We start from the raw sequence: 15,139 nt of genomic DNA, 5'->3' as shown, positions 1-15,139 counted from the left end.
GTTCTTTGTAGAGCTGGTCAAAAAGATTGGTATATTTCTTGAACATTTTTTTGTTTTATTTGAACTTTACCACAAAATATATTTCAAGTTTTCAATGAAAAATTTCTAAACAAAATTTTAAAAAAGATATTTGAAAAATGTTGTTTCATTTTGGTCTGTAAAAATCACTTGCACTCTCTCTCTCTTGCTCTCTTTCTCTCACTTTTTTTTTTAAAACTGTTTGTCCATTGAGAAACAGGAGAGGAGAAGTGAAAGTGGCTTTCCCCTCTCACTGCAACAAAATGTTTTTTTTTTTTTCCAAAAAGCAAAACTTCAACCAAAACGCTTTTTGGAAAAGTTTTCATTTTTGTCAAAAAAGCCATTTTCCATGAGGAAAACCATGTATAGATTGCAAATGTTTCCACCGGCTTTAATTCTTTTCATATTAAGTGATCGTGTATGACATCTGTAAGAGAGAAATAGTCTGTAATACCTGCCAGCATCCCCACTGTTGATCCAATTGCAGCATGCAAGCAAATGAGAGGAGAGGAGAGTAATAAAGCAATCAGGAAGATGCCACCAGTCCAGGGGTTATCACAGCCGTACACCTGGCCGACACCGACTGGAATGGATTGTAGCAGCTATAGACATTTTAAAAGGAGCGGTTAGTATATATTATTTGCAGTGCTGTTGTAGCCATGTTGGTCCCAGAATATAAAAGAGACAAGATGGGTGAGGTAATATCTTTTATTGGACCTACTTCTGAGGTGTTAATGCCCACTTTATTTTGAATATTTTCTTGCCACATGTGTTAACTTCTTACGCTTAACAATCAGTTCCACCTTGTATTTCTCAGTGACACTTGAGGTATGTCTACACTGCAATTTAACTCCCATGGCTGGCCCAGATCTGATGACTTGGACTAGGGGTGCTTGGGCTATGGGGCTGTATAATTGCAGTGTAGACTTTCAGGCTTGGGCTGGAGTCTGAGCGCTGGGACCCCACAAATCAGGAGGATCTCAGAGCCCAAATGTCTACATGGCAATTAAACAGCCCCACAGCCCGAATCAGCTGACTGGGTCCGGCTGAAGGTGGTTAACTGCATTGTAGACGTACCCTCTGATTACCTTTCCTAGTTCTGAGGAAGAGCCCTGTGGTGCTTGAAAGCTTGTCTCTTTCACCAAGAGAAATTGGTCCAAAGATATTACCTCACCCATTTTGTGTCTCAGCTTGTTATAGAGTTCGTTATTTCATTTTTCTGAACATACAAACAAAACCAAATAAACGGGGATTTCCCATAGTAAGGACACAGGGATTAGGAGGAAGAAATCCTCACTTCTAGGGCCTTATGCATCTGAGAGGAGGGCACTACTAGTGCTTATGGATTGGAGTAGCAGATAGAGCCCACATTCGCCCCCCCCTCCACTCATTTTGTGGCCCCATGAATCTGCACTGGACTTGTACCCCCAATAATGGAAAGATCCTGTATAATTTAAACTAATGGGATTCAATAAAAAGCCCTCCAAATACCTATAGAATTTAATAAAAATGCCAACTTGTTTCTATGCAGTGTGGCTGTAGCCAGGTCGGTCCTAGGATATTAGAGAGATGTGGTGGGGGAGGAAGAAGCAGCTCTGTGTGGCTTGAAAACTTGTCTCTTTCACCAACAGAAGTTGGTCCAAGAAAAGATATTCCCTCACCCACCTTGTCACTCTAACAACTTGTTAATAGTTTATTTTTTAATCAGCCTACAAAATTCTATAGCCTGGATGTAGTTTTGGATCATCCTATAGAATTCAGTAGAAAATACTCACAGAAAATGTATCTATTAAATTCTACAGGGATTTTCCATAGGGAATGGCCACACTCCTCGCCACCCACTTCCTTTAACCCCTGTGATGAGCCATGTAATTTTTAACCATGATGCACAGAGGATAGGATTTTGACTTTATCTGTGCTGGGTCCTCCTTTATGGAGCAGATCTTCATAGAAACATAGATTTTAAGAGCGGAAGGAATCATTATATCATCTAGTGTGCTTTCCTCTCTATCACAGACCATAGAATTTCATCCAATTACTGCTGAATTGAGCACAGTAACTTGTGTTTGACTAAACACTATCTTTAGGAAAGGCCTCCAGTCTTGATGTGAAGACATCAAGATACGGAGAATCCACCACTTTCCTTAGTAGTTTGTTCCAGTAATTAATCAACCTGACTGTTAAGAATTTGTAAGTGGAATTTGTCTGGGTTTAACTTCCAGCCATTGATTCCTATTATGCCTTTCTCCACTAGGTTAAAGAATCCTTCACTATCTGGTATTTTCTTCCCATGAAGACAGGTTTCAGAGTAACAGCCGTGTTAGTCTGTATTCGCAAAAAGAAAAGGAGTACTTGTGGCACCTTATATTTGTATAAGCACCTTATATACTTGTGGCACCTTATATATATTCTCTGTGTATATATAAAGTCTGCTGCAGTTTCCACGGTATGTATCTGATGAAGTGAGCTGTAGCTCACGAAAGCTCATGCTCAAATAAACTGGTTAGTCTCTAAGGTGCCACAAGTACTCCTTTTCTTCCCATGAAGTGACTTATACACCACGATCAAGACATTTCTTGATTTTCTTTTTAGATCAGCTAAACAGATTGAGTTCCTTAAGTCTCTTACTGCAACTGCTGCTCTCAGTCCTAATGCAACTGCTTCACTGCACACTGTTGAGGTAGAAAAAACACCAGAAAGGCCCCCTTCTTCCCCTCAAATTCCATAAGAAAGTCTATGGGAGAGTTTAATCAGAGTGAAGTCCTGGCAGCAAAGCTGAAGCTTAAACAGTGGAAAGAAAAGGAGGACTTGGGGCACCTTAGAGACTAACAAATTTATTTGAGCATAAGCTTTCGTGAGCTACAGCTCACTTCATCGGATACATTCAGTGGAAAATACAGTGGGGAGATTTATATACATAGAGAACATGAAACAATGGGTGTTACCATACACACTGTATCTCCCCACTTTATTTTCCACTGAATGCATCCGATGAAGTTAGCTGTAGCTCACGAAAGCTTATGCTCAAATAAATTGGTTAGTCTCTAAGGTGCCACAAGTACTCCTTTTCTTTTTGCGAATACAGACTAACACGGCTGCTACTCTGAAACCTGTCGTTAAACAGTGAAGTATTTCAAAGCCAGGCCTCAGGCTTTCCCAGTGATTACTGCCAGTCTGTGTTCTGTGGCTGCCACCACCTGGATCTCTTGGGGATTTTACATTTCATCTGATAGCACAAGGCCTGATCTAATTCCCATTATAGACCATAGGAGTCTTTCCACTGACCACAATGAGCGTTGGATCAGGCCCATGGTCCCTGGAGTTGAAGAAGGTTGTTTGTTGTTAGTCCCTCCCCTGCCCTTGCATTTCAGCATTCTAGATCAGCACCTCAACATTCTCTTTGGCCTTTTGTTTCATCTACACAGGAGAGAAATTAGCCTTGTGTAAATAGGCCAAAGCTCCTTCAGACCTCCTGTCAAATTCAGGCGCTGCGATTTCATACGTATCAGCCTCCTTTCACTTTGCGACAAAGCAGTTATTCTGAAAATTCTATTCAGGGTGTGCCGGGGGCTGACACTACTGACCGTGCCTCTCTGTGACTTACTCTCTGATTGTCCTGCAGGGTTTTTCGCTCTGTGCAAACCTAACCAAGGGATGTGTTAATAAGTAATCCAGAAACGAGCCACGTGGATGGTGAGCCTTGGTAGTCACCTGTTCAAAAGCACTGACAGCTTTCACCTTTTCCTGCTTCAGGCTGCAGACTTCCTTTGAAGTATTAGATATTGCAAGGCGAAGTCACCAACCGGACATTTTTTTCCCATGACTGATGTTGTGTTCAAATATCGATACCAGAATAAATGGAAAGCTGATGCTTTGGCCTCCCCCGCCCGCCAAAAGGCCTCATTTTAGTGAACATTAGTTCCATGGAAACGGCTCTTTCTGTCAGCAGATAGTTCTTACAGGTTTGGGTAGCCAGCTGGCATTTCTAGATGATCTTCTCTTTCACCTTTCAAGTCATTTGTGAAGATAAGAAGATGTTTCTAATTCTTTCCTTTAATATTAATAAATCTCCACTGAAGCAGCGTTTATGTGGTCTCTAATAAAGATATTTTCCAAGTAAAGGCCAGGCCACATTCTTTGCTGTCATAAATGGGCCTCCTTCCATTCACTTCAAAGGAGCTTTGCTCATTTCCCTCAGCAGAGAATCTGTTCCTTCCTTTGCACCCCAAATTCTCTTTGGAATCAATAGGCATTTGAGGAGTGCACGGACTGCAGTGTTGGGGAGGTCACCAGCCACATATAGAGTCATTTGCAGTTTTGACTTAGTTCTATGGCTCTCATTTGATGATGTGCCCTGTGGAGTTGTACTTTGTTTTATTGCTCTACATATATTTTAAATTCTTGTTAGAAGCTTATAAATAACATCTATTATCATTGGGGTTTTTTGGTTTTTATTGTTCTCCACTTGGCAAAGGTTGATTTCCTTTTCCTATCTGTCTTAACAAGTTTAAAATGGAAATACCCATTTCTACAAGCTTTTTTTATACATTGGCATTAATTAATGATGGCAGCACAACTGGTTGGTTAATAGTAGAGGGACCACTAGAGTATAAAAGATTGTTTTTGTGTAGGTCCAGCATAAATATTGGCTATAAAAAAATCTGGATGTCCTCCTGTATATGAGTTTCTAATGATCCCATCCTGGTAGTGTCTGTGCCAATTTCTTAACAGAAAGGTGGTTTTAAAAAAGAACTTAATGGACTATATTAATCATATGTGATACAAAGGTGTAATCCCGGCATTACATGAAAATTTGAACAAAACTATGGAGCTATGTCTCCATGGTAATGGATTACTAGAAGCCAAAGAAATTCACTGAGGATTATAGCATGTATTTAGGTCCAGTTGTGTGCTTAAGATACTTGGCAACTCTAAAACTGAAGTCACCAAAACAGACAGTTGCCATAGTAAAGTATTACATATTGTTTACTTGTTACCATGTAAATACAGAATTGTATTTTGGGGCTCTGTCTTTGTCATGCAAAATAAAAGGACATGACTGTTTATTGGCCTACTGTGTAAATGGCGTGGAATGTTTCTTTAGTGACTCTTACCTTTGGCACATCAATGTTGGACCAGGTGATATTGGGCACTGATGTTATAGGTTTAATGAGGACTGTAGGGAAGAAAAGGTTGTAATGTCCAGTGGCCGCAGAGTATAATGTCAGTGCTGCATTGAAAGGCAGGGTGAAAACAGGAATATCCCACTTACTGAAGATTGAGCCTAAAGCACTGGAGAAAACAGGGCTGAAAGAGAAAAACAAAATTATATCATTAGAAGCTCGTGAAGATTAATTCCTCAGATCGCTCAGCCAGGCAAAAACTGTCCATTATCCTGACAAATAATTTAGGAAACGCATACTCTTCATGCCTTTTGGTTTTTGTTAGGAGCTGTTTGAGTTCCAAAGGTCCTTCTGATACAATCAGATTTATTTCAGGTTATCTTGAAAGTCCTGCATCCATACTTGTGCATTGCAATCAGCAATATACAGATTTCCTCCCTGCTTTAATTACCCTAAAAATATTTAGGGACAGATTTTCAGTTGGTGTGAACTAGTGAAGCTTTATTGACTTCAATGAAGCTGATTTACACCAGCTGAGGATCTGGCCTTAATTTATTATTGCTAGAGAGGGGCCCAAATCAGACCAGAGCCAAGCCTTGAGCTAGGAGAAAGCTTGGAGTCTATCCAAGCTTATGGGTTGGGACCCTGGATAATTAAAACAATAGACAAAACCTATGACCATTTGAGTTACAGCAACAAAACTGGTTATAATTCGCCACCTGATCTTCAGGCAGACAAGAGAATCTATGAGTTTCAGCCCTTTCCAGCAAAATGTCCTGAGTTCAGAAGATGACTGCCAATCTGCCTGGGCACATCGTTGTTTGATAGGCCAGTAAAATATCATTAGTTGTTTTCATTATCATCCATCATCATGGTTAAGGGCAGGTGAGTAGGTTTTGTGCCTGGGCTGGTAAATTTTTATAACATTTTTACAATACCCATTTATACAAGTAAAAGAATAAATGAAAAAAATATGGTTTACAAGGGCAGGGAAATGGTGAAAATAATGTTGTTCTTCACATTACAATGGGCAACTGACATACAGCCATATGGCTAACATTGAGGACATTGAATTAATTTCAGTTAAACATGGAATTTACATGTAAACTGGGAATTTATTTGAGAAAGGATTAATCTAAAATGTATAAAGGTAAATGACAGCAAAAAATCACAGCTTTAGAAGCCAATACCTGTGTGGTATACTCCTGAGGGAATTCTGCATCCCTTCCCCCAAAATTCTGAATACAATATTTTAAAATGTTGCAAATTTTTTCAATAAATAAATGTGGAGGCTCCCACGTGGCCATGGGGAACAGAGGCCACTGGCTGCACAGAGGTGGGAGATCACCCTGCAGCCCCCGGCCCTGGCCCCGGACTTGGCGGTGAGGCTGCACCTGCCCCACCTGCCCCACCTACCCCAGGGCTCTGCTTCTCCACCCAGGCACACCAGGTGTGGCTGGGGAGGCTCAGCCTGGCAGGAGCCAAGTGTGGAGGGGTTTATTGTGGGGGATCCAGGTGTAGGGTGAGAGGGCTCTGTGCAGGGCAATCTGGGTGTGGGCAGCTCTGTGGGCGGTCTGGGTGCGGGGGACGGATCTGGATGCACAGGGGCTCATTGGGGGACAATTGGACTCTGCAGGGGGATTCAGGCGAAGGTGGTTGGGGCTCAGCAGAGGGGGTCTGGGTGTGGGGGACTTAGGGAGGGAGTGGGACTTGGTGGATGCAGCTGGTTGGGGCTCAGTGAGGTGAGGGTCCGGGTGGTCCAGGTGCAGGTGGGATGGGGCTCACCAGGATGGGTGTTTGAGTGCAGGGAGTTCAGTGGGGGATGGTCTGGGTGCAGGGGTAGGGGTCCAGATGCAGGGAGGGTGGGGATCAGGGGAGTCCGGGTGGGGAGGTGGGGCTTGGCGGGGGAGTCTGGGTGCAGGGAGGTGAGTCTTGGTGGAGTGGGCGATTGGTGGTAAAGGTTCTGGATGCTGGGGGAGTGAGGCTTGGCGGGGGATCTGGGTATGGGGGGATCCGGACGCGCAGGCTTTGGGCAGACTGGGGAGCAGCTCCCTATACAGTGATCCATCTCCCCATGACTGAGGAGCGATGGGGGCAGGAAGTGCATGTGTGTGTGCGTGACAGCTTTCTGCAGCCTGAGGAGGTTTCTGGGGGTGTGGCTGACCCAGTCCTAGCCGCTCCTTTCAGGAGAAGAGGAGTTATGCCTGGCACAGGTTAGGAGCCACCAACCAGGGCGTTCCCATCCCCCAACCCCCGCGCTGGTGCAGTGATTTCCCTCTCTGCTAGCTGCGCCAGGTGCCTGAAACGACTTGCCTGCGCTCCTGGGGAGGGGCGCATGACCGCTCTTGCGGCTTCCCTTTACTTCCCTGTCAAAAAGTCATTTTTCTGCAGAGAAGCAAAGAAATCTGTGGGGGACATAAATTCTGCATGTGCACAGTGGCCCAGAATTCCCCCAGGAGTAAGAGTAGCATGATTTTATTAGATATTATTAAAATAAATGAAAGACAACATATGACAACCAATGTCTCAGGAACAGAAGGAATCAGAATCCAAGCACCGGTGCACCTCAGTTCCTCTTATTCTCTGCCTGTGACACATAGGAGTCTAGTCTGTGGGGGCTGTAATATTTTGGTCTCATTTCAGTTGTTGGGTTTAGTGGGTGGGTGTTGTGGTCTATGATATGCAGGAGATCAGACTAGATGATCTGGTGGTCCCTTCTGCCCTTAAATTCTACAACACAGAAGCCTAAAAGTGTGCGACTTACCATGTCATGGATACAAGAGCAACAGGCAGTAGAAGCCACCAATAGAAATCTCCCTTGTCAGAGAATACAGCTATGAGCAGTCCCACCAGGACCCCATTATAGCCATGCAGTCCCGCTGCTATGGATGATCTGTGGGAGAAAGACAATTGACTTGAAGGTTTTGTTGTTGTTGAAAGGCATCATCACTTAACACTGTCCCTTCACCTGTTGTGAATCGCTGCTTCCTGTGCTGGAATGTAATTTCCAGGTGTGCTGCGTACCAGTGGAATTATACCAGTGTAAAACCAGTGTGAGAGAAGAATCAAGCTCTAAAAGTCCTGGCTGCCAGGTCCTTGGTCTTGTGGTTAAGGTACTGGACTACTCATTGAGAGATCTGGATTCAAGTCTCACCTATGATACAGGCTTCTTGATGACAAGGAGCAAGTCATTTAACTTCCCTGGGCTTCTGTTCCCCATTTGTAATGGGGAAAGTGATACTTTCTTTCTCCCACCCTCTGCCTGTCATGTCGATTGAGACTGTAAGCTCTTTGGGGCATGGATTGTCTCTTACTATGTGTATGTACAGTGCCTAGCACAGTTAGGGTGACCAGGTGTCTGGTTTTCGACCGGAACACCCAGTTGACAAGGGATCCTGGTGGCTCTGGTCAGCACAGCTGACCGGACTGTTGACTGTCTGGTTGGCAGCACCATACAGCAGGGCTGGCAGGCTCCCTGCTAGCTTCTGCACCATGCGTGTCCCGGGAAGCAGCCGGTATGTCTCCCCTCCGGCTTCTATGCATAGGGGAAGCCAGGAGGCACTGCACTCTGCCCCCGCCCCAAGTGCTTCCCCCGTAGCTCCCATTGGCCAGGAACCAGAGCCAATGGGAGCTGCAGGCATGGCACATGTGGAGGGGGCAGCATGCAGAGCCTCTGCATAGGAGCCAGAGGGGTGACATGCTGGCTACTTCTGGGAGCTGCTTGAGGTAAGTGCCACCCAGAGCCTGCACCCTTGACCTCCTCCCGGGCCCCAACCCCCTGCCCCAGCCCCAGCCCTGATCCCCCTCCCGCCCTCCGAACCCCTCAATCCCAGCCTGAAGCACCCTCTTGCACCCCAAACCCCTCATCCCCAGCCCCGCCCCAGAGCCTGCACCCCCAGCCAGAGCCCTCACTCCCCCCTGCACCCCAGGCTCCTGCCTCAGCCCTGATCTCCCTCCTGCCCTCTGAACCCCTGAATCCCAGCCTGAAGCACCCTCTTGCACCCCAAACCCTTCATCACCAGCCCCACCCTGGAGCTTGGACCCCCAGCAGGAGTCCTCACTCCCCCCCCCCCCCCACACCCCAGCCTAGAGCCTCCTCCCGCACCCTGAACCCCTCATATCTGCTGAACAAGACTGTGGAACATAGATGTTTGCTCTCCCTAATACTGTCTGTTTCCCCCCCATAGAAAATAAAAGATGCCCCCAAAGAAGCCTTCAGGAGCTCAGTATAGGAAGTGAAAAGCTCAGGTGCAATCTCATTTGCAGCAAGGGGCAAAGGGAACATATCTGAAACAGAACAACACATACTGGGCTTTAGGCACTAGTGATCATCCCAGTGCAGAAGAAATTGAAGAGCAAAGCATAAATGATGGAAGTCCTGTTACTAAGGAATTAGCAGATTTACTTAAAGATAAGGAATGGAAATGTGAGGAAAGTGGTGAAGAATTGTCCAGTTTTCCTGGCGGTGTAAAGGAGAGCGATGATAAAGAAAAATCTGGTTTACATGAAAAGGAGAGAAACAATAGAGAAGAATCAGCCTTGCATGATGACAGAAACAGCAGTGAGAAAAATTGCACCCCACAAATTGATACATCAGATCCCGCTTTATGGCCAGTAATCCTAAACTCTGCCGATACTGATCGTACAATTTTGAATGGGCTGGGCAAAATCAAGGACATGACATTTCCAGTCAGTGAGCAGAAGCGACACTTCTCAAAGTCACACTGCAAAAGAGTGCTAAAGAATGGTGAGAAGCTGACTCGGTGTTGGCTAGTTTACTTGAAATCAACTGACAACATATTCTGTTTTTGTTGCAAAATATTTGACCAGAATACTAAATCGTTGCTTGCGCTTTCCGGGTACAGCTCCTGGCATAACTTAGCTGATGATCAGAAGCACAATGAAAAGTCACCAGGTAATTTTACAGCCTACTCCCAACGGATGGAAATCAAGTCCAGGCTCAAGTTGAATAAATGCATAGACACGGAAAACCAGCAGAAGACCATTTTCTGGTTTGTGGATGACACTACTGGAAAAGGCCTAACAGAACTGTTTATGAACCTTTTGAATGAGAATAAAATAAAGCTTCAGGACTGCCACGACCAAGACTATGACAGTGATGCAAACATGAAGGGAAGAAACAGTGGTGTCCAGGCAAGGATCCGTGCGCTGAATCCAAGAGCTTTCTTCGTGTCTTGTGGCTGCCATTCCCTCAGCCTGGTTCTGTCAGATGCAGTGTCATCTTCATTAGATTCAATATCTCTCTCCAGAGTACTGCAAAGGAGATACATCCTGTCTTCAGCGTCAACTATCAGATGGAAGATCCTCACAGACAATGTTACAAATCAGTGATACTCACTGGGAGAGTCGCACTGACAGTGTAAGGCCAGTGAGATAGCTCAGTGACTGAGGTTTACAATGCCCTGATGGAACTGGCACAATTGAGTAAAGCGGAAGCTGGAATCTGACATGAGGCGTAAAGCCTGGCAAACCACATCACCGACTTCAAATTTCTGGTCTCAGTTGTGGTTTGGCACGATATCTTGTTCCAGGTAAATGTTGTAAGCCAGGGATTACAAACCTCAGTCAGTGGACATCGCGACTGCTACTACTTTGATGAGAAGCTGCCGTGATTTCACAGTGGCCTACAGAGACAATGGATTTGAAGATGCTACCACTACTGCCAAAGAAATGGCAGAAAACTTAAGAGTTGAGCCTGTCTTCAAGGAAATTCGTATTCATTGGAAGCAGAGACAGTTTGCTTATGAGGGAAGAGATGAGGTGATCGGAAGCTTGGAAATAAAATTCAAGAGGAGTTTTTCTGCATGCTCATAGACACTGCTCAAGTGTCTATCAAAGAAAGGTTTGGACAAATGAAGCACCATGAAATGACCTGGGGGGGGTTGTATGACCTTAGTAAGCTGCTGGCGGACAGGAAAACACTCTTGAACAATTGCATGGACCTTCGCCGGACACTGACACATGGGTAATGTTAGGATGTCAATGATAAAGACCTCTATGTTGAATTGGACAACATCCGCCACATTTTGCAACACGGTAAGCACTCTCCATTCCAAGTTCTCCAGTTCATTCATGAGGCAGAGCTGAAGGACACTTTTCCTAACCTGGGGGTAGCTTTGAGGCTTCTGCTCACGGTGCCGGTCACAGTTGCGAGTGATGAGTGCAGCTTTTCGAAGCTGAGGCTTGTGAAACCTATCTTTGACTGATGATGATGACTGGTGCCTCCCTATATTTGGGGGGGGCACCAGCTAAAGTGGAGGACATGTGTCCTCCCCACATGTCTCCTCCCTGCCCAAACCCCAGCCCGGGGCCCTGCACTGTCCCCGCCCCCTCACCCCACCGTACGTTACCTGTGGGGCGGGGGGAGAGGCTCTGTCCTCCTGCTGTGCCAGCTTCCCCTTCCACTCCCGGCTATGTTCAGCTGCTCTCCCTGGCAGCCTGCCCAGGGCTGGGAGAGGGCCGGAGCTGCTCCCAGTCGCTGCTGCTCGGTGCAGCCTAGTCAGTTGTCTGGGAGACAGCCTGGCTAGAGAGGGGCGGTAGCGGCAGCCCACTCCCTGCTGCAGCTCAGCTTCCGGGACACAGGCTGAGCAAGCTGGACCCCCCCCTCCTTCTCCCCCCCACCGGCATGCTCTGTGCGCAGCAGCACCTGCCTGGGAGAGAACCTGGTCAGGGAGGCGCGGCGGCAAAACCTTCTCCCTGCCCAGGCTTGGCTTCTGGGGACTTTAGGGGGGCTCCAGCTTGCTTGGCCACTGTCCGTGGAAGCCCAGCCTGGGCAAGGGGCAGCCACCGCAACCAGGTGCTCTCCTAGGTAGCTGCTGTGCTCCGGCCCCACCTCTTCTAAGGCTGTCACCTACTGTAACACTATTTGATACCGGTCCACCCAGTGCTGGTGCACACTTCCATTTCTTGATGTTAGTACATTTCAGTTATACTTAAAATTAAAAAGTTTCTATAAGCTTAGAGGAAATCAATTTTTTAAATTTGCTTATATATGGCAAGAATAAATACAGATGTACAGATCCTAGCGTGCAAATTTATCGTCTTGTGTGACAGGGATAAATCATGTATGCAAATCGTGCATCAAAGTCATGCAATGAGCTACAATGCAATAAAAAATAAGGTATTCAAAAGTTTAATGGAGGGGGAGGAGCGCCAAACACGCTCCTCACCTGGGGTGCCATTCGGTATAGGGCCAGCTCTGGGGAGGGGTTGCAAGGGCTTTGGAGGATAGGATGAAAATTCAAAATGGTCTGGACAAACTGGAGAAATGGTCTGTAGCAAACAGGATGAAATTCAATAAGGACAAATGCAAAGTAGTCCACTTAGGAAGGAACAATCACCTGCACACATACAAAATGGGAAATGACTGCCTAGGCAGGAGTACTGCAGAAAGGGATCTGGGGGTCCTAGTGGATCACAAGCTAAATATGAGTCAACAGTGTAACACTGTTGCAAAAAAAGCAAACATCATTCTGGGAGTGTTGTAAGCAAGACACTGTAGCTCACGAAAGCTTATGCTCAAATAAATTGGTTAGTATCTAAGATGCCACAAGTACTCCTTTTCTTTTTGCGAATACAGACTAACACGGCTGCTACTCTGAAGACACGAGAAGTAATTCTTCCGCTCTACTCTGTGCTGATTAGGCCTCAACTGGAGTATTGTGTCCAGTTCTGGGTGCCACATTTCAGGAAAGATGTGGACAAATTGGAGAAAGTCAGGAGGAGAGCAACAAAAATGATTAAACGTCTAGAAAACCTGACTTATAAGGGAAATTTGAAAAAATTGGATTTGTTTAGTCTAGGGAAGAGAAGACTGAGAGGGGACATGATAACAGTTTTCAAGTACATAAATGGTTGTTACAAGGAGGGGAAAAATTTGCTCTCCTTAACTTCTGAGGACAGCCATGGGTGGTGTGTGACTCCTGCATTTGGGGATGCTGTGTGCAAGTGCCGGACACTCCCTAGAAGTGGGGGACCATGCCCCTTGCTCTGCTTCGAGGCCCACACCTGCTTGGCCTTCTCTCCCTAAGGCCCCACCCATTCTCCATCCCCGCGAATGCGGATATAAATTGGATGTCCGTGGAGCTGCAGGGCTTTACTGGGAACCGCTGTCCCTAGTCATGCAAGTGGCTGCCCACTCCTGGACAAGACTAGTGCGACCAGGGACAGCTGCTGGTGAGCCTGGAGCCTTTCAGCCACACTGGAAGAGCTGCCGGCACAGGGCATGGGTTCCTGGTAGCAGCGGCCCGATGTGCTGCTGGTTTTGCTGTTGCGGTTCCCGGTACAGCCCTGCAGCTTCACGGATATCCGATTTATATCTGCAGATATCTGCATCCATGGATATACATTTGGATCCATGCAGGGCTTGACTCTTCACCCTTTCCCCCAAGATCCCCTCCTGCCCATTGCTGGCCCCTTTTCACCCCCTTTCCAGACCTGCCCCGCCTGCCGGGGGCGGAGAGGTGCGAGTGGCAGGTGGGTGGGGTCTCTGGGTAAGGGGAGGAGTGGGGACAGGAAGAGGGGGAGCGACGGCGGGCCCTCAGGAGGAAGAGGCGGAACATGGGTGTAAGAGGAGCAGCGTGGGCAGGGCCATAGCCCCAGCACCCTTTCAGCAGTGGCTCTCCAAAGGTGGCAGTTCGGCGCTCCTCCATAGGAAGGTGGCTTAGCCTCCCCTGGCCTATTTTACCCACCGCTCATGAGGGTAGGACAAGAAGCAATGGGCTTAAATTGCAGCAATGGCGGTTTAGGTTGGACATTAGGAAAAATTTCCGAACTGCCAGGGTGGTTAAGCACTGGAATAAATTGCCTAGAGAGGTTGTGGAATCTCCCTCATTGGATATTTCAAAGAGCAGATTAGACAAGCACCTGTCAGGGATGATCTAGATAATACTTAGTCCTGCCATGAGTGCAGGGGACTAGAGTAGACGACCTCTCCAGGTCCCTTCCAGTCCTACGATTCTATAATTCTATGATATAGCTAGCTCAGACTACAACCGCAGTGAAGCCATAGCAGCCTGGGTTGTACAGCCCCGCCCAGCACTCTGGTATGTACTTCAGCAGCTATGGCTTCACTGTTATTGTTATTCCAGTTGGCTAGGCCAAAGCTAGCTCAGGTTTGTCTATTGCAGCGTGCACCTATCCTAACTCCTGGGCTTGTTTTGCCTCAGTTAGGATTTCAGGAGCTCGGGCCTTGAAGGTGTAGGAAAAATGTATTTCTTAGTGAAGACAGCATTCCCCAGAGGTTATGTTTCAGAGTATAACAACCTATATAAGCACTTTTTCTTTCTATTAATATGTTAAGCTAAGGCAGTACTAGCTACTCAGCACATCAGGATCCTATTTCTCACTTATCACAATATTTTAAATCACAAGACCAACCTACCTGTCCTGACTCAGAATAAGTGCTGTTAACGTTGAGACAACAGTTCCTAAACAGCCTGTGAGCGTCCACCAACGATTCTGGACAAGGAACCCAACAATCATGATAAGCCCACTGATAGGGTTATTGACGAACATCACCTGGGATGTCCCTCGCAGGACCCAGTCAACAAACTGAAACGGGAGCGGTTTATCTGAAATAGATCACATTGTAAACACTTGGTAAATGAGATGGTCTGTCCAGGATGGTTTTCTGGAAACGCATGGAGAAATGCAAGGATGCCGCACTGCTTGGCAGCAAAACCAAGGCATGTATCAACGAGGCTGTAAAATTCAACTCAGATTTTATGATTGCCTGGATAATGGTCTGCAGCTGGAAAACTAACTGAGATGAATAGCACAGCTGTTAGAATTCCCTATTCTAAAGAATACGGTGCCAGATTTATACAAACTGCTGACGTATGATGTCTGCATCTTGGATGGCAGGTTAGGTGAGTATCTTGATGCTGATTTATTGAGAGATCAAAACCCATGGATGAATGATTTAACTTCACACTGGTGTTTGGGCATGATAAACATTAGTCTGTGGGAAAGAAAGG

At 46.3% G+C, this 15,139-nt stretch overlaps 1 protein-coding gene across 1 annotated transcript in view; it reads right to left on the bottom strand.

Annotated features, from left to right (window-relative positions):
• Positions 1 to 15,139, bottom strand: part of LOC144264992 (urea transporter 2-like) — a 40,923-nt gene that overhangs the window by 6,035 nt on the left and 19,749 nt on the right. Inside the window, exons 3-7 of the mRNA XM_077817075.1 lie at positions 14,545 to 14,734; positions 7,906 to 8,034; positions 5,291 to 5,325; positions 5,133 to 5,194; positions 473 to 620 (exon numbers count right to left, since the gene is read on the bottom strand). Coding sequence (XP_077673201.1) covers positions 473 to 620; positions 5,133 to 5,194; positions 5,291 to 5,325; positions 7,906 to 8,034; positions 14,545 to 14,734 — 564 coding nt within the window. The remainder of the gene's footprint in view (positions 1 to 472; positions 621 to 5,132; positions 5,195 to 5,290; positions 5,326 to 7,905; positions 8,035 to 14,544; positions 14,735 to 15,139) is intronic.

This window comes from Eretmochelys imbricata, chromosome 5 (genome assembly GCF_965152235.1).
Source record: "Eretmochelys imbricata isolate rEreImb1 chromosome 5, rEreImb1.hap1, whole genome shotgun sequence".
Classification (NCBI taxonomy): domain Eukaryota; kingdom Metazoa; phylum Chordata; order Testudines; family Cheloniidae; genus Eretmochelys; species Eretmochelys imbricata.
Note: the sequence above shows the minus strand (reverse complement) of the source record. Positions and strands in the feature narration are given on the sequence as shown.